At 45.8% G+C, this 19,607-nt stretch overlaps 2 protein-coding genes across 2 annotated transcripts; one reads left to right on the top strand and one right to left on the bottom strand.

Annotated features, from left to right (window-relative positions):
* Window positions 1–495: 495 nt before the first annotated feature.
* On the top strand, window positions 496–6,686 carry LOC144739248 (protein zyg-11 homolog). The gene is given in 15 exon segments (XM_078622214.1): window positions 496–513; window positions 991–1,156; window positions 2,232–2,674; window positions 2,676–3,032; window positions 3,387–3,527; window positions 3,681–3,857; window positions 4,382–4,446; window positions 4,548–4,647; window positions 4,875–4,925; window positions 5,190–5,351; window positions 5,434–5,481; window positions 5,565–5,765; window positions 5,838–5,890; window positions 6,243–6,340; window positions 6,505–6,686. Coding segments are annotated over 15 exon segments (2,262 nt in total).
* A 1,475-nt stretch (window positions 6,687–8,161) lies between these two features.
* On the bottom strand, window positions 8,162–17,588 carry LOC144739247 (leucine-rich repeat-containing protein 52-like). Its single transcript, XM_078622213.1, has 3 exons — window positions 16,940–17,588; window positions 12,361–12,651; window positions 8,162–8,208 (listed from the first exon to the last, which is right to left on the bottom strand). Exons 1-3 carry the CDS (start codon window positions 17,586–17,588, stop codon window positions 8,162–8,164), a joined length of 987 nt encoding a protein of 328 aa, XP_078478339.1.
* Between the last annotated feature and the right edge of the window lie 2,019 nt (window positions 17,589–19,607).

Here is a 19,607-nt window from a genome sequence, read left to right as displayed (position 1 = left end):
GGTCTTAGCTTCATCTGCGGCCTGCTGGGGTTAAAATTAGCTTCCTGTCAGTGTCAGGGTGTTTGTCCTCCGACTCCCACCAACACTCCTTGTGTTTTCTAAAACCCTCGTGCCCTTTTAAAGGGTTGTTCCACCGATTTGAAATCGAATTCTCATAGTTTTGAGATGGATGTGTGAGCAGCATCTCAAAGTCTGTAAAGTTTTGACCAAATGCCCTTGGCTTTTTATTTTCAATATGTATCTTTTAATATATATTTTCTGTAACTTTAGGAACACAAGACCTTGAAGGACACATGCTCATACATTTACAGAGACATCAGGGTCACATTTCATTTGTATAGCACTGATTCAAACAACCGTCATCTCATGACGCTCAGCACTGACTATTCCAATACAAACATTCACATGAGTTTTTTAGCGACTTCCTTACAGGCTCAGAAACCGTGGGCAGAACCAAGGCTACATGTGGATGGCCTTCTGCCTCGACCAGTTGGGATGACGGGGAGGGAGACAGTGAGACTAGAAGAGAAGCAGAAAGGGAACGAAAGTGATAGAGAGAGGGATAGAAGAGCAGTACCTACCAACAGACAGACCCCTGAACACAACCGATCACGGCCTGAATCGCCATCTTGAATCTGAGTATTTGTTAATTAGTTGATTACAGTCTTGGTACTCAACCACTGGTTGAGTACCAAGTACTTTTAATCATATTTTATATAATATTCCACATTTCCTGATTTTCTGGGTCTTTTTATCTCGCTTTAAATTTATTTTATGGCAGTTGCTAAAGCGTCACTGTAGATGAGGCAGATGAAAATCCAGCTCCTCTGGCTCCTCCTGCAGCTTGAAATGCAATTTGCAAGAAGCCACAGCTCCCTGTACAAAACCACCAATCAGAGCAAAGTCTGAGTGTTTAAAAAAAAAAAAAAGAGCGAGAGATTGATGAATGTACACAAATATGTCTCTTGACGGCCTGGTGATGTGCTGCAGGAGTTGGATGGCCCTCAGACCCTCTACGGCCTCTGCTTGGCTCAGGTGAGCCGCAGCCTGGAAGATCTCTGCAGCAAGCGGGCAGATGGTTCCCTGACCCTCAGCTCGGCCTCAGTCTTTCCGCAGGAGGTGGCCGACCAGCTGCTGCACACTATGACAACTGAAGGTCTGTCAGGAGCAATGGAAAGGCTCCAACAATAGTCAGTACCAACAACTCAGGGCAACTGCTGTGACACTGTGGAGAGAAATCACCGGTTGTTAATGTGGACAGCCTGACACCACCCAATGTCCTTCATTTCACTTCCTCATTTGATGCCACTGTTCCTGTGAAATTTGTGCACGACTAACATGGACTGGGTGTTAATGGTATAACAGAAAATACTGTATGTGTTCAAAATAATGTCTCTCTGTACGCGTTCGCCACAAACAGTCTGTCTGTCCATTCTGACTCAGCACATTTGTGCAAGTCTGCTGATAAGAGTACGAGTCTCATTACTCCCAGACTTCTACAGGAGCCACAGGGAGTACAGCAACTGGTTGTTGACGTTAGAAAGACCATCTCCCTCTGTCCATCAGGGGCCAAGCCCACTCTGTGCCCCACTCTGTGCCCCACAGCAGCTGAACAAGTTCAGGGTTAGTCAGGCAGCAATGACTCACAGGTTGTCACTGGTTGTCACTGGTTGTATTTTGAGAATGTGTGTGTTTTTTCCATCCTGGTCTGGTAGGAAAACACCAGCAGCCAGGATTTGATACACAAGACATTTCAATTGAATTGGCTTTCTTCAGTTTAGTTCATATCAGGGTTTCTGGCACAAACCCTGTTTAATTTCCTCCCATCTGATGCAGGAGCCTTAGATCACCTACCTCCAAGCTATCAGATATCTGAACTTGTGTTCCGTGTTGTTCTTGTCCGTATTATTCTCACACACATTCTGCTTGTGTACTTGTCAGGTGTTCTCAGGTTTGAACGCACCAGAACAAAGTCTCATCACCTATGTTGGCATGGCAACAAATTAATGAACATGAACTCATAACGTCACTCAGGGGCCATTGCCTGTGACCTATGACCTATGACCCTTTCCATTCTTCAGGCACTTAAGTACGTTTATATTTTGTGTTCTACATCTCCTCACGTGGGCTGTGAGCTGGAGCTTGTCCCAGCTGACACTGGACTACACTTTCCACAAATATTAAAGCCTCGTTTCTCTTACAATGCTGCTCTGTTTGTTTCTTCCCATCAGGGAAACTGAATGACACAACTGTTGGGATTTTCCGAAGCAGCAAAGCCCTTCGCCTGCGGTGTGTCTCGATTCGCCGCTGCCTGTTGTCGGAGGAAGCTTTCCGTCTGGCCCTCTGCCCTCACCGGCTCCAAGAACTAGATGCATCCTGGGTTGGTGGTGACCTCACTGTTGCTAAAATCGTGTCAGGCCTGGTCTCCAGCTCGGAGTGCAGGTCCAGTCTGCAGAGGTTATCCGTGAACGGGCTACGTTTGGACTGGGGGTGTCTGCAGGAGGAATGTGACGTCCAAGTTGGCTTCAGCTCCCTCCGCGGCCTGCGGATGCTCAGCCTTGCAAACACAGACCTGACAGATGTGGTTCTTGATGAGATCTGCACGCTCCCTCAGCTGGAGAGCCTGGATATGTCCTGTAGCACTGTCTCAAATCTTACAGCGCTCCTTCAGTGCAAGGACACCCCTGAAATCTTTGATTGCCCACAGGCTCAGGCAGCTGCATATGTCGCCTGCAAGCCTGCTCAGTTTGCTCAGCCAGCTTAAAGTGCTCAGACATCTGGACTTTTCAGACGACCACTTCAGTGGAGGTGACAGTGACGGGAGAGATGGTGATGAGCTGGTGCGGCTTCTTTTGGAAGGAAGTCCCGAGCTCCTTCCATCGCTCGTTTCTTTAGATGTTTCAGGTCGGAGGAGAATTAGCGAGGCAGCAGTCGCTGCATTCGTGGAGGTCCGGCGTGGTCTGGTCTTCATGGGCCTGACCGCAACTGGGATCAGCTCCTGTGACGTCCTTTCTTCACGGAAAAATCTGAAAGCAAGTAAACTGATGACATGTATTTGATTTTATTCAATATTAAAATAGATGATAAATAAGACAGACTCATCTCAAGAATAGCCTTGTAAATCAAAACAAACAAGGCATATGAACATGGCCAATTTCCTTTTATGTTGAAGACAGAAGTTTGTGCCATGATGCACACTATGCAGCATGTGGAGGCAGTGAGCAGAGGCATTCATATCATATCTTCTTCACATAAGACTTATTTTGGAAATAAAATCCAATCAGACGTTTCTGCTTCTTATCAGTATACAGAATATGTGCCATGATGATTAGATTAGATGAAGTCGGACAGGTCTCTGTCAGTGCCGATTGTCTGTGTATGTTCAGGTTACCGGAGAGGCCAACGAGAAGCAGTTGTGTGAGGCCCTGAGAAGGTACAGAGACAGGGAATGTTTCCTCCGCGAGGCACTCGTCCATCTGTACAATCTTACAATTGACAGCGACAAACTACGGCCAGAAATACTGAAGGTGCACTTCCTTTCCTCACATTCAGGTTCTTCAGATTGTCTCAATGTTTTAAATAGTTTTTATTGCTCATTAGTGGAAAAAATAATCCATAATTTACTTTAACACACAACAGGTTGGATTCCAACGTCTTCACTCAGATGTGTTTCCCTGCAGTTGGTTGTGGCCGTGATGCGGAGCCACCCCACGAGTCTGCACATCCACCTGGTGGCGACAGCGTGCGTGTTCAATCTCACCACCCAGAACCTGGCAGAGGCCATGTCTGTCAGCCTGATCAGCTCCACTGTCACCCAGCTGCTGCTCAGCATGAAGACGTTCCCCAGCCAACAGCAGGTGAAGGGACATCCACAGAGAACAGATGATTCATCATATACGCTGGGAAACAATGGGCAGGAAGAGGAGTCTGATTTTTAACTGCAGGTTACAAAATAAGTCAGTGGGAAAGAAAGGAAGAAAGAAAAGAAGAGAGACATATGAAGAAATTATAAAGAAATGAGGAAAAAAGCAGACAATGTCCATGGGTACCAGGTGCCTGCAGACCTGTTCTAAAAATAGCACTGTGATCATTTGAAAATGAAACTATTGCAGAAGTTCAGATAAATAGTGTTGAATGTTGAAATCACAATCAATGATGACAATTATGTTATTTTAAGCCGTGTGTACTGGATTTCTCAGCACCTTTGAAGTAGCTCGCATTTTGAACAAGGCTGGTGACCTCTGGTTCAAAGATTTCTCTGTCCGGTTCAAATTATTACATGATCACATGTCGCATTCTTAAACCCCCACACACACGTGCACACATACCCATTTATTTTGTATTTTGTGTTGCAACACACAATACTTATACTTGTGTCCAGGTGCAAAAGAACTGTTTGTTGGCACTCTGCAGTGACTACATCCTTGAGGATGTCCCTTTTGACAAGTAAGTGTCCTCTCATTCTGTTATGGAAATAAAACACACTGGAGTAATACTCTCCATAGAGCAGTGCAGTCCCTTTAACTTGTGTTCATGTGTGTGTTCAGGTATTTAGCAGCCACGCTGATGATTCACTGGCTGAGCAGCCACGAGGACCCGACCCTTCAGAGGATGGCTGTGGCTGTCATCTCCATTCTAGTGGCCAAGGTGGAGACTCTCTGCTCACTTACTGCACATTTGACCACTGCAGCAGAATGTCGTGGCGCCTGTTGGTCGCACCTGTTGGGGGGGATCACACATCGTCCCTGTGACACGAGCTCCATCAGACCGCTGCAGCCTCCGGTGTCACTGTTAAAGTGGACTCATTTGTGTGTGTTGTCGCGTCACTTTTAGACAAACTAGAATTCAAATAAAAGCTGATCTCTTATTTACAGTTGTCCACAGTGGAGATGGCACAGCTCGGCAAGGACGCATCCATTATGAAGGTGTGTTTACACTTTGTCGGGGTGTATGGTTTCAGACGTACACAAGATCCTCAGCGGATACTCCTGAGTGTATTTCTAGTCCTCCCTCTCCATCTGGCCGTCATTCTCAGCGGCTACATTTTCCATTACCTCATGCTCAGACTCCTTTTTCTCACCTTGCCGCCGTCAGTCAGTCTATTTCCCGTTTGCACCAATCAGTCATATTCAGTTTACTGACAAGAGGTTCCTTCACAGCCGTGAATATTGTCTCTTCTCATCCAACAGCAGCTGTTGGCGATCGTCCAGCAGAGGGCTATGGTTGGAGTGGTTGACGCCACCCTCAAGTTTGCCCTGAGTGCTCTGTGGAACCTGACGGATGATACGCCCACTTCGGCACGCGTCTTCATCGAGTGCCACGGCCTCGAGCTTTACGAGGAGGTTCTGGAGGTGGAGAGACTCTCACATGCACACGCTAACTGAGGGTCACAAACACACGTCCGCCTCATGTCTCCATGTTGTTTCATTGCAGTCCTACTACTCTGAAACGTCTGTTCAGCAGAAAGTTCTGGGTCTCCTGGTGGGTTCAGTGTGTGTGTGTGTGCTGTTGTGTGTCCTTTTCATAGCTTGGAAAAAATGCTGTCGTCATCCATTATGTTGTAGAACAACATCGCAGAGGTGGAGGAGTTGCAGGCCGACCTGATGGAGGAGGACCTGCTGGAGCATATCCTCAGTCTGCTGCAGGACTCTCAGGTGGAGCCAGAGGTCCGGTACTTTGCTGGGGGGATTCTGGCTCAGCTCACCTCCAGACCACAGGCGTGGAGCCTGGACGATGAGCTCCGCACCACCATTCTGAAGCAGCTGGTGGGTGTGTACAGTTTGACCTAACATCTCATTTAGATGGCTCCTTTGTAACCTGTCTTTGTTTCCCTGCAGCATGCATCCATCATGACATGGACCCAACTGGAGCGAGAGATGGTGTCGTACAGGTCACATTTGTTGTTGACTCGATGTGTGTGGATGGTCTTTGAAAACTCACGATGAAAGGAAAGCATTTTAATTGTTCAAATTATACTTGTGAACAACAACTCATGGGATTTAGATTGTCTCAATGAAGACAAAAAATCATTGTGCAACAATAAAACAAGATCATGTAATATTTCAAATGAATATCAGTCAATCAGTCTCATGGTCCAATAGTTGTAGACAAAAATGAACCATTCCAAACTCAGTTAAACATTTTAAAGTAATTGTATCGAGATCTTTGCTTTGTGGCCCAATTGCAGCGTTCATAACATAGTGATGATTTGCTGACGTCTTCACTCTGTCCTCTATTTGTAGGTCCTTCCGTCCATTTCGCCCTCTGCTTCAGACCTGTCAGCCCTCAGGAGTGCAGCTGTGGGCAGTGTGGGCCATACGGCTGGTCTGCAGTCTCAACAGTAAGATGACGAAACACTTCTTTTAATGGGATTTCAGTGTTTAAATACAGTGCCGACTGTTTGTTGTGGAGTAGAGACGGTTTTACATATTTCATTAGATGTTGTATAATGTTGGTGAGGTCGATCTCTTCTCTTCTCTCACCTCCTCTCCCTCTCCCTCTAAGCGTCACATTATATCTGCATGCTGGAGCAGGAAGGTGTGACTGAACTTCTGAAGGCCCTGGCTGTGCATCCCAGCACACACAGTGACATTAAAGGGCTGACAGAGAGCATTTTGCATATGGTGGAGCTCCAGCAGAGTCAAACTGGGCCTACCAGCAACCAGATGGGACCTCAAAACTCTTGAAGACTTCAAAAATGTGCTGGACGGAACAGTTCAATCCATTTTGACCTGACATGATAAACAATTTGGATTTTACATTTTATATAAAAAGACTTGTAAATGCTAATGTCCTTGTAAATAATTACATTTTAAGAAAGGTCACATTGTTAAGCCTGAAAATGTTTGTTCTTATAATAGATTCATAGATCTATCATGTGCCACTAAAGGGTGCTGTAGCACTGCAGCATCAGACCATTAAAGCCAGTGTAAAATATGCACTTGTAAATATATAGATCCAAGCTGTGAAGAAGATTTCTGAATCCGCTGTGTGTCTGTGTCTGTGTTCAGGGCCTCATTATACAGAGACAAGTTTATCTCTCCATTCATTCCCTCTGTTGGTCCCTCTCTCTCCTTCACCCTGGTTTCCTAGATGCTGAATTCATTATATTTTATGTAACACAGCTGGAAGGCAGAACTGCTCGTAGGCATCCACCGAGTCTATTCCAAGTCGACCTATTAATAATTCCTTTTGAAACATGGACTATCCCACATGAGTATTTTATTAAGCAGTGATTCAACTTTTAATTATCTAACGCTACTGGTTCACCTGTAAGAGAGATTCAGGTGGATCTCACAGATCCAGAGTCACACATATGCTCACCATGGTGGCGCTGTGGGATCACAGGTCATGCCGCTAATAGTGAGCATGGTGCGATGCTCTCCATGAGAGGAAGGTGATTTCATTGCGTGCATTGGTGCCATTTGTGTTGCTGGTGCATGTGAGGAGGAAGGAAGAGTTCTGGCAGCGTGCATTCATCATTTATCACTTCTTAAGTTTCCGTCTGTGGCTCAAAGAGATTATCAAGTAAGTGACACAGAGGAAGGTGAGAAACAGGATGACAGGAGGGGAATGGGGAGCAGTTACACAATGTGGATTTGCTTTCTTGAGGACTTCTGAAACGAGAAGCCAGGTGATGGGTGGAACAGTAAAGTGGGTCAATCCAAAGGAAACTAATTCACCTCAAAATTTAACACATCCCCTTTTTCCCCCTTATCAATACAACTAGTTGTTGGATCGTTTAACATTAACATCTTTTCATGTGTGGTTTATTTTACAGACAAACAACCTTAGCATGTTAAGTGAATTTTAAAAGTGCTGGTAAAGGACAAACGTGCTGTTTCCATTGTTTCTGTGCTGCGACGTGTTGGCAAACAGCTGAACATGAGAGCGAGCGTCAGTTTCTCATTGATCTCTGGACATAAAAGCCCATAATCATATTTCACCAAACTGTTTTAGGACGAGGAGATCAGAGGGATCAAAAGTGTCATGTGACAGGCACAGGAATAGAACGTATTGCCCAGAATAGCTACACAATGAAGTGAACCAAAAGGTTCGTTCGAAACATCACAAATCTGTTGACAAGTTCTCGCTCGTAGCTCAAATCATAGTAGCGCTCCTGCTGAGGTGCAGCTTAGCGCACATGAGCATTTTCATTATCTCACTCGTGCAGACAGCTCTGTTGGACCGACAGAACCGTGAGCCAATCTGGGCACAGAGAGAACGCGGATTTACAGGACAGCACATCTTTATCTCTCTGTTGCTCTGGACGCACGTGTGAGCTGCTTGTCTTTCAAGTGTGTGTATATTTGTGCAGTCTGCGAGCCAAACGGGCCCCCGTGGAGACGCAAAGGTCGACGCTCAGCTTTTGACCTGGATTATAATTCATGACACACACACAACCACTGCGACACCTGCTAACCTTCAAAACAGGCAGATAAAGAGGAATACGTTCAAGGAGCAGGAGGAGAGATCAAACAGCAACCGAGCGAAAAAAATAAAAATTAAAACACTTCTCCAGGCACAACCATGACGCACAAAAGGACACAACATCTCCTCTCCAATGACCTTTTATTGCTGGGGAAGGATACAGAGTTAGCAGGCCCTTGAGCCTGTATGCAGATATGACCGTCCGTCCTCTCCATCTCCATTATTGGTCGCCATCAATCAACCGGCAGCCAAATAGAGCATATCAGGATCCGGTTTAATCGAAAGACTCAAACACAATCATTCCAGTAATTTGAAATAAATCCGGGCAGACAAGTCATTTCTGATAATAATGAGATGTGATGATGATGGACAAAGTGCAGCGAATGAGAAACCGGGAAGTCTATTTTTGGGCCTCTTCTCTGTGAGTCTTTGTGAGAATCTGTCGCTGACGAATGACAAATGTTACAAATGTAAAACAGGATCACAGATCACTGTCTGCATGTCGACATCTTCTACGAATAAAGTCTACTTGATAGGAGTTGCAGCAGTTCTGATGGTATGTTCCCACTTAGCGAGGCAGTAAAGGGGGTGAGGGTGGGGGCGGTTGTCGGACAGTAATATGCTAATACTAATAATAATATGTGTTTTTAAAATAACTCATCATCACACATTCGTTTCCCAAGCACAAGTCTCTGGAACTATTTTCTAAATTCGGTGGCATTCCACTGCTCCGTGACGAGAGGATTTTCTTGCTATTTTGTGTGTGTGTGTGTGTGTGTGTGAGAGAGAGTGTTTCTAAAGAGATGTGTCAGAGGGCTATTATGGGCAGTTAGAGACGCTCTTTACTTGATGTCACATGTGCGGGCGTCTCACAGTGTCCAGTTTGCCTGCAGCTCAGTGGATTCACACAATGATGCAAAAACATAAACAACCGCGGGCGGCGTCCGATAGCTGTGTACATTTCTTTGTGTTTGTTCGCTGCACTGGCTCGCTGTCCCAGCTGTGTTATTGACGTGACCACAGCCAGATGCGTGCATGACTGTCCTCCAGCACATCCAGACCACTACTGTTCCTCAGCCGGGCGGCAAACGCATCAGATCACAACGACCGTTTAGTTGATACTTTTTACTCTGTTTTGGATATTTGATGACGCTCCTGGTCTGGGAAGCATCAGCTTTGAAGCTCCATGCTTTTAGGAGAGGTGATGGAGTGTTAAGGTGCAGGTTAACCTAATGTGTCGGGGGGTGTTAAAAGTGGAGCATGTTCAAATTCTGCTCAACCGCTTTAAATATTATTAAAATTCAGCAGGTATAACATACAGACTGTGGATCCAAAGCACCAAGGCAGGCGATTGTGAGCAGAAATGAGTGTGTGTGTGTGTGTGTATTCCATGTCATTCTATCTGTGTCGCTGTGCCGACATGAATGGAGAGAACAAGATATCCGTTACCCAGGCTGCACCCTCACCCTCACCCTTGCCTGTGGCTTCCTAGCATGTCAGTGTGTTTGCAAAATGTAATTCCCTCTCACAGTCGAGGCGGTATGTGCATGCACTGTAGATTTAAATGAGACTTTCAAAAAAAGGGGGGGAAATCCAGACATCCACATTATATAACATACACTACAGGAGCCCATGCAAATAAACCACTGAGCATCCAGCAGCAGAAATGTTTGGAGACGTGAATGGCCCGTTGGTCCATTAAACACATATTATTGTATTTAGTTCGACAAATCACGTCATATTTCAACATTTGTACCCAAGACACCAGACACCTGTTGACAAATACCTTTGGTACGGCCTCAGTAACCATAATCCTGCAATTAATAATTAAGAATTTTAGCCTCTTGGCACAGCTCTTGTTATTAATCCACTGTTATTAATGTGGACATCCAACCATGTGGATGCCAGAATTGAACACCTGATAATTCACACTGCTTCAATAAGTCATGACACAGCTGATTGTCCAAATACAAACAGCATTAGCAGAGCAGCCACATTCAGTCGACTGGTTTCAACACGTCATCGTTCTTCATGCTCCTTCCTCAGCTGTGTTACAAACACAAATGTGTCACTCAGGTTCATTAAACATACGGAACAGTTCTACTGAGGAATTGAGAGTAGAAGAAAATCTTTTTTTTTTTTGCACTGAGGATCATTAAATGTCAAGTAAAAACATGTTCCTTCTTTATTTAGCTGAATTTGTTTGGTGCCCTCCAAAGCCGACAACTCACAGGACCAGTACAAACTGAGAGGATGCCACCTCACGAGTCCCCTTATTTCCCCTTATTTAGTCCTCAGAAGTCGCCACGTCACAAACACAGTAACTCCTCCCATGTGTGAATCCGCTCACATATAACGCTCAGATCTTTTCAGTACATTCATTGTCTCCATTCACACTAACGAGAACGACCACAACGCTCTCCAATGTCCACGAGAGAATCGTTTGTACATTTGAAGTTTGGCTGACAGTTTGTAGGCTTTAACAGTAAAATACTCCTCTGACGACATGGAACAGCTTCCACTGGATTTATTTGCTAAGGCTGGAATCAGAAAGAACCAGACGATTGAGAAGGTCATCACACTGTCAAAGAGATTATTTCCAGTGATCGAATCTCATCGGAGCAGAGATTCACTGGTCTTACTGACAGAGATGATTAAGAGATGATTAAATTCTATTAGTTCACCATTTCATTTGCTTTCGGGTGAGAACATTGATAGCGTTTTCACTATTAAATGTGAAGCAGTCAACTCATACACACGAGCTGAGAACAAGGAAACAGCTCCCCAATACACAGTAGCTTGGTACAAAAGTGAAAAAATATTATTGATGTCATGTCATCTATCAGAGCAGTCGTCACTAATTCCTCTCCACAATTGTTCCACTATTCACAGTATTTTGTCACACTATTAACGGTAGTGCTCTTCTGTAACACCGCACAAAACGGATCACAACGAACTCCCTCTTCAAAATTGAAACTCCGTGTCCCTGTTTGTGAATGTCAGGTTCATGTGCAGGAGTTTTATTCTGCCGCACATGAATCCAAAGACACAGTCACAGACGCATGCAAAACCGAACCATCCTTGGAGTTTATCCCCACCTGGTCGAGGCAGAAGGCTCTGGAGGTGTTTCCTCGCCCCACTAAGAGCTTGTTGGTGCTATCCAAATAACATCTGACCTGACTTCTTATACGTGTCTTCTTATACTTCTGTCTACTATATTTGACTTGGTTCTCATTCTTCCTGAGTAGCAGCTGATACAAATGAATTGGAATATTTCTCTTCGGCTCTTCGGTGACAAAATAAAACAGAGTGCTAAATGTGCTTCCAGTAGTATTTGATTGCTCATGCTAACAGGGAGTCACAGCTGCAGGCCAAGAAAGCAACAAACGCAAATCACAGAAATGACGCTGAACAAAGAAAATTTGATTAAAATGAAAAACAAGTGAGGTATCAGTCTTCTCATCAACACGTTCAATACGGTCAACTGCTCCTTTTTAGTTGCCCACAAAACAACATGTGCATGTGCTGGGAATCTGATGTTACCCGCTAAAGCAGTCTCTCATGGTCTGACGAGCAAGCTGATTCCAGGGTTGACCAAGCCTGACAGACAAAACCCTCCTGGGATCACTGTTTTCCAATCAGATACGACAAATAAATGCACCATAATGCAAAGTGATACATTTGCATTCTTGGTCAGTGTCGCCAAAGGGCTCCGCTGTGGCAGCCTGAGAGTGTTACATCACCTGGAAGCGCACAACAAATAGAGAATGGCAGTCCTCCTCTCAGGTGAACCCTCTCTGAGCCTCTCCAACAGACCAGTGTCATTCCACTTCACGGACAGGCCTGTTCACTGACAGGAGGCACTGTGGGAATCCATGCTGGGCTTTTAAACAGTAAAAGAGGTTTTTAAATTCCCGTTGCCATGGTCACTTCTGGCCCGTGAGGTACGACGAGCCTTGTTGGTCTCCTCCTCCTCGTCCTCATCCAGGTCCAGCTGCTCATCTTTCTTCTTGATGTAGCGCTCGTACAGCACCATGACGACACCCATCATCCAGGCTGACACAGTGCCAGCGGCAAAAATGACAAAGCCAATGACCACAAAGAAAAGGTAGTCCCAGGAGCCCAGAGTCTGGTGGCACAACGTCCGTAGTTGGAGTCCCACCTCCCCCAGACGCCGGCCCTGCATGTCAGCTGGTGAGCCGCACACGGTCTGGCCCTCATCTGTCACATACAGACAATTAAAGAAGAGTCATCAGGCCACAATAAATATACAGTACTGTTCCAAAGTTTAAGATCACTTAGAAATGTCCTTATTTTGGAAAAAAATAGTATTTTTCAATGGATGGATGACATGAAATGACATTGTCAGGGTGGTAAATGAATTCTAGCTGATTTGTATTGGAATATCCACTCAGATGGACAGAGGTCATGTTCGGCATCCATCACTCCTGAGTTCTAATGGTACATTGTGTTAACTAATCCTGTTAATCCTGGTAATTGGTTAATAGAAAAACCTTTGTGCAATTATGTCATCTTAGCTGAACACTGTTGATTAGAGAAGCTCTGAGAATGGAAATGGTCATGAAATTGCTTAGGTGACCCCAAGTACGATTTTCGGTTTTCTGTTTGAAATAATATCTTTTGTTTTACTTGTTATATAGCATTATAATTATTTCTTTTTTAAAATCGTATTTGTATGCATGTTATTCCAAAACTTTGTACTGTTGAGAGAAAACTGCACACAAATCCATTGTATTGTGTACAATGACAATAAAAGGATTACTTCAATCACCAATTAACCAGTGAGTCATTCAGTTATCCTTAGCATGCTTTTGGAGGTGGGAGGGAGCCGGAGTACCTGGAGAGAACCCACACAGACACGTAGAGAGCATGCAAACTGCACATGGAAAGACCCCAGGCCTTCTTGCTATGAGCTGCCAGTGCCAACCACTGCTCCACCGTGTCGCCCCACAATATAATGATTCTGATTATAATGTTGTAGTATGCTGTTTGAAGTATACAATAGGAGGAAGTACAAACATTATATAAAACAGTTCCAACAGTTTGCAACGTATTTTTTTGATTCCACACAGGTTCAGTGAACATGAGACTTAAAGAAGCCTTAGATGTAACGGGAGCGCTGGGGCAAAATACACAAGTAACCCAGCAAAAGGAAATGTTATACTTGTGGCACAGAAGTGAGGGGCCTGTTGAATAATTCAAACTACATATTGTTTTGCACGACATTTGCAAATGGAGCAGCCAACGTAGGGAGACTCAAAACATGTTGTTGGCTCAGCTGCACCATCAAATGCAGAAAGCTGCGCTTGTATAACAATGCAACCGTCTTTATCAGGAAGACTTCAGGAGCTTCTCGTGTACCACGGTCTTCAGTTGATGTAGTATTAAGTTACAAAAATGAATTATTCAAACTCCTTTCTCTCCCACAGGATTAGAGTGCGACTCGGTTCTTTGTGTGTGAAACAGCAGATTATGAGGTTTTCCTTCTCCTTCATCAGGCAGCAGGGACGTGTGTGACTGATCCAGAAAAGTGCTGAAAGAACTGTTGACTTGCCTCTGCCAGTAAACTAGAGCTCCTACACTCAGCTTCGAATGGCTGTCAGTCAGAATTACAGAGGCTGCGTGGTGCTGGTTGAGCTGTGCAGCTGCAGCAGCCGACAGGAGAGGCATTCTCCGCAGAATAATCCTGAAGCCTGGCTAAGTCTCTTTGTAACTGTGGGCACAAACGGGTACAACACAGACCTGCCATCTCTGTGCAACCACATTTCTTAAATTGCCGCCTGTTTTCTTCCAGAGCTTTGTGCTTTGGGGGGTGGGGGTGGGGGGGGGGGGGGGGGGATTCCCCACTGGGAGAGAAGAGAAGAAGAAAAGACATTTCTGCACAGGGAACAGTTTTCTGTAACCTGATTTCTCCAACAACATGCATTGTTAAGTGCGTTAACCCTTTTGCTGACACATTTTGTTGTGGGTTTGTGCATGCAGAGATAACTCGGACAGATATCTGTGCAGACCGACACACTCCTGTTTCAAAATGCATCTTACGCCATAGAAATTCATGAGTTTTCTGACGTTATAGATGCACAGAAATCCTTCACCAGCAATAACTCATGTGTCCTTGAGTCATTTCATAGGACAGTTAAAATGGACACTTCCTTATACAGGGGTCTGCCCCCCCCCCCTCCACACACACATACACACACAGGTTTTAGATGTCACCCTGCTCCTACACACCTGGGACTCATTTCAGAAAGCAGGTCTAGTAAAAATCCAGAGTTTGTTCATCCTGAAAGGGGAAAAACTACAGATGTTTCCTTATTTGAGAGTTACTGAATAACTTCAGTCTAACATTTGAATTTTGAAACCTTTCAAGACATTTGGTTGGATTTCTGTCAATTTACATGAAAACCAATGATTTTTCTCGATGTCAGCATGATCAAACTCAGGATTTTAACTAAACCTGCAGTCTGGAGTGGGCCCCTGATCACCTGGATCAGTCTCTGTGAAGATCCGCAGAGGCCTGACAACAAGCAGCGCATTGGAATCAGATGTGTAGGAGCAGAGTGTCATCATGAACATTCTTATCAGAGAGTCTCTGCTGTGGCGAAGAGATCTACGAGGACCCTTCGCCTCTCTAAGCTCCATCCACCAGCGAGAATTGAAAGCCAACTCTGATCCTCTCAGCGGCTGCTCCAGTGCTGTGTTCCCACAATGTGCTCTGCCACCCCCCCTGCCATCACCCCTGTGATAACGCGCGCACACGCATGTGGAAGGACTCAACATATATGCAGACACTCCCAAGCATACTCCCTCAGCGAGATTTAACTCTCCCGTCTTCTGTCTGTGTCCTTGTAGAATCTGCTAACGTGTGCGTGCACGTGTTTGACAGCCATGAAGAAAACCATTCTCGATCACCCCCCCCCCACACACACACCTCCCCTGAAGGGACAGGCATCAAAGGAGAGGGCTTTCCCTCTCTCCTTCCCCCATGCACACTGAGCTCTATTTCGAGATGCTCTCCTCCTTATATAACAGCTGAGAGAGTGCTAATCTAACCAGGAAGGCGAGACAGAGGAGAATCTGTCGGTTCCTTCCTGAAGCTTTATTTCCCTCCTGCTCCCTCATGCGCTCTCTTGCTCTTTCTTGCTATTGATGTGTTGCCTAAACTGAGCAGACAAGCGAGACGTGTTGCATGAACAAGGTGAGACCCAGACGACCCAGATAACAAGCAGCCAGAGAAATGTTATTTCCTCTGCTCAGCTCCTGCTCCGAGCGCTGAAAGTGGGCTTCATCTATGTTTGTATGTGTATGTGAATGGTTCAAATGTGTGATTCATTTGTTTCAACGTGGCTTTTAGCTCTCAGCCCAGTGGCTGCATACATCACCGAGGTGTCCTGCTTCTCCCTTGCTGGCAGCTGTCACTGCAAGAGGCTCCACTCCAAATTAAGTTAGACAAAAGGCAATGAGCGGCACGAAAATAGGACAGCTCTTGTAGGACTCCTTTTGGACTTGGCCTAAGCTACAGGGACCGTGTGTGTGTGTGTGTGTGTGGATGCCTTTTCGTGGCGGGCGTGTAGCCGTGGAGGTAGAATTATGACTGGCTTCTTGCGTCCTATGAATAGCAGCTGCCCCGGTGGACACAGACACGTCCACGTCAAACCAAGGTCCTGGTGTATCAGTGATCGATATCTGATCCAGAGCTGACTTCATGAAGACAGTCCTCTGGAGATGAAGTGAAATAAACAATTCCCTGCTGATAAACTTCCTTCCTCACCTGTCATTTGATAGTCTGTCACACACCCCACCGCAACCACCCGCACCCAACGGAAAGCTGAGAAGACCAGATCACAGGATACACACACTCAAACATACCACCTCCATTACGCACAAGTAATATGTGACAGCATTGTAACAGTTACACATGTGGTCACCACATGGGTAACCAGCAAATATGACTGATCGAGGTATGTGTATTAAGTCTAAACCAAACACACAGTTCTTGTAACAATGGGCTGTAATGTGACGATATGTATTGTAATATCATGATATTTGAACGTAACTAATGTCATTCTACTGACAAATGGAAGCAGAAAGAAATGGCTGATATACGAATAAACACTCCGTCAACTTTTATAAGACTATTTACACTCACCTTTTTCAATATTACCATAACGGTGGCTGCATGGACGTGATGTGGTGAAATTATGGAACTGTGAGTTTTTGGTCAAGTTACAACCAAAGTTGCATCATTCCTGATTTGCCATGAATAGTAAACCATTAGCTGGGGCCAACCTCTTAAACTAACTATTAGTGGTCTGGTGTGTTGTCCTCTGCCTCATCCAACCGTTTCTTCAACTTCTGATGTAATAGTACAGACCATGTATTCTCTGCTTCACCATCCATAACCACCTGTATCTCATTGGCTGACACGTTCTTTGAGGTTGCCCTCCTATATGATGCTGGAATAGTAGAGGTGAATGAATTGTGGAACCTTGAAACTTGAAGCCCTCCAGGTGCACCCAAAGGCAGAGTTCCTCGCTGTCGCACTCGCAGATCCAGGGGTTCCCGCTGAGCCCCAGAGATCTCAGGGCGGGCAGCCCGATCAGGGACGTGATGTTGAGGACCGTCAGGTTGTTCCTGCTCACATCCAGAACCTGGAGGGCCGCGTTTTCCACAAAAGCATCCGGGTGGATCTCCGACAGCCCCGGGTTGTCCGTCATCCTCAGCATCACCAAACTCGCCAGAGGACCGAACGTCCGGTCCTCGATCCGGATCAGGGTGTTGAAGGAGAGGTCCAGGTAGGCCAACTTCCGTAGATTCCCAAACGTGGACTCGGATATCTCGGACAGGGAGTTGTTGCTGCAGTCCAGGTAGACCAGGTCGGACAGGTAGTTGAGCGCCAGCGGCGGCAGCTCCACTATGCGGTTGTTGGAGATGATGAGCTGCCGCGTGGCCAGCGGCAGGTCGACCGGGAAGGTGGTGAGGTGCTGCTCGGCACATTGAGCCACCAGCTGGTCGTCGCACACACACCTGTCCGGGCAGCCGGAGGACAGCACCGGGGACGTGACTGCCCCCGTGGAGAGGATGAACAGAGCTATGAACCGCAACGTTTGCGCACTTGGCTGCGAGGCAAGACGCATGACACCGCCGACGGCTTCATCAACCCCGATTGGACAGAGTCAGACGCGATGACACTCTTCATCCATCCTCACCATGCTGACTCTCCCACAACGAGAATTCCTCCCACAGAGGTCATGGCTGACTCCTGCCCGTGGCCACATCTCGCGCGTAATGTCTCAGTTCATCCTGTCTGCCAGCTCTGCTCTGGATCCAACGATGAGATGGACTTGACAATCTGGAGCCTCCGGTTTCATACTCCATTGATTTGTTCATTTTCTTCCATCGGACCTGAAAAAGCTCTTTGGCTGCCCTCACGTTGCTCCGATCAGTCTGTTGTGCCACTGCCTGTGTGCCATCCTTTACGAAACTGAATCCCAAAGAGGGAGGGGGGCGGGGGGTGTCTCACTCGACTGTGTGTGTGTGTGTGTGTGTGTGTGTGTGTTGGTGCTGATCTCACTGTTGTCAATGAGCTGGAAGCTTAACCCTTCATATAAATAAATATCCAGCCTGCTGCACTCCACAGTGGTCCCCACGTGCCCCAGGTGTGTGGAAGCTGCTCCAGTGACGTTGTTGCTCAATAGAACCTTTGCTCCGGTTATGATAAGACGCTTTTCTCGTTATAACCCAGTGCTCAGGTGTGTGCACAAGTGGCAGGTGCAGTTAGAAGCCTAACCTATGTGATCAGATTAGGGAGGTTTGGCCTAACAACTAAACAATTGCGCATTGAAATTGGAGATTCCTATTATATTGGTTCATATCCCATCCCCACACTGAGGCAGTTTTCACAATAACTGACATATCAGCCACTGGCAGAGCATCCACAGTCCCAGTCATCCACATTCAGTCCATGCAGTCAGCCAACAGATGGGATGAGATGAGATGGGACAGGGTGGTCTCAGGCAGCCGTTGTTTTTCCTCCCCCTCTCTAGTCTCAGAATAAGTCCTGGGTCTATTCTTGGTTTTCTGTGTAGGTGTTGAAGTGCTGAATCAGACTCAGCCTGATGGAGGAGGACGAGGAGGAGGACAGATGTGCAACTGACAGCCTTTGAATGATACAACCCCCGAGTCAGTGAACAGCCCACTACACACCGAGTGAACTCACACTTTCCCCTCCAACTGAAGTATTTCAAATGCAAACAAGAGGAGTCAGGGACACCATGCGTTTCCCTCACACTTGTCTTACTGTTGTTGACAGAACTGATCACACATCTGTTTCCTGTCAGGGATATTCAGTGTCACAATGAGGACATCTAGTGTTGAATACTGGGTAGTGTTTACTGAAGTACATGTTTTGTCAGTCAAACTGCATCTACAATTTCAGATATTTATCATAATATTCCTTTCACTTTTCACATTATAATCATGCAGCTGGAAAGTGTTGCTTCATCGAACATAAACAATTGTTGTGCACTTGTTCAGTATATGTAAACAGTCTAAAAAGCTGAAAAGCGGCCCTGGATTCATACGTCAAAGACGCCGCCATATTGGGTGAGTCAATATATACATAACGGAGGTTCCAGAAAGCAGTTGAGTAAAAACCCTGAGTGTGTTAATCCTGAAATGAAAAAAATCGCTGTAGATCTTTCCTTATTGCGGTGTCTCTGGCTGAATTTAAACATATGAGTTAACAAACTAAGGGTTTTCACTTTTTTCTGTCATCAAAAGCATTAAAACGTCAATCTCTCGTTTTATATTCGAATTTAAACGATCTATCGAGATTTGTTTTAACCCAGCGTAGATCATAAACCCTGATATGTAAAACGATCACTGGAATAAGTTTTCAGAGTTCAAAGTCATTTTATCCAGAAAAACAAGGCTCGTCGCTCCCCCCCGTGTTTAAAGGCCAGTCTTGCCCGATCCAACATGGCGACGACATGACGCGAGGACACCAGTCCTTTGATGACGATCGGACGCGCTGGTGCACGCGGTTGACTTCACTGTGACGGACGCGGAAACGTTTCATCCCGTCACTTCTGCGGTCGTCTCGCCTCGATTTCAAGGTAAAAAAAAAAAAATCCTTATCTACGGAGTGATGTGAC

Source organism: Lampetra planeri, unplaced genomic scaffold, assembly GCF_965212315.1.
Source record: "Lampetra planeri unplaced genomic scaffold, kcLamPlan1.2.h2 scaffold_1385, whole genome shotgun sequence".
Classification (NCBI taxonomy): domain Eukaryota; kingdom Metazoa; phylum Chordata; class Hyperoartia; order Petromyzontiformes; family Petromyzontidae; genus Lampetra; species Lampetra planeri.
This window is presented reverse-complemented; position numbering and strand designations above follow the sequence as displayed.

What these genes read in the sequence shown, in the direction of transcription:
- LOC144739247 (XM_078622213.1), bottom strand. Translation starts at nt 17,588, where the DNA reads ATGCGTCTTGCCTCGCAGCCAAGTGCGCAAACGTTGCGGTTCATAGCT. An exon ending in GGAGGGCTTCAAGTTTCAAG is followed by an intron (nt 12,652 to 16,939) that starts GTTCCACAATTC and finishes TGTATGTGACAG; the next exon opens with ATGAGGGCCAGACCGTGTGC. An exon ending in TCGTACCTCACGGGCCAGAA is followed by an intron (nt 8,209 to 12,360) that starts GTGACCATGGCA and finishes CTCTGTGCCCAG; the next exon opens with ATTGGCTCACGGTTCTGTCG.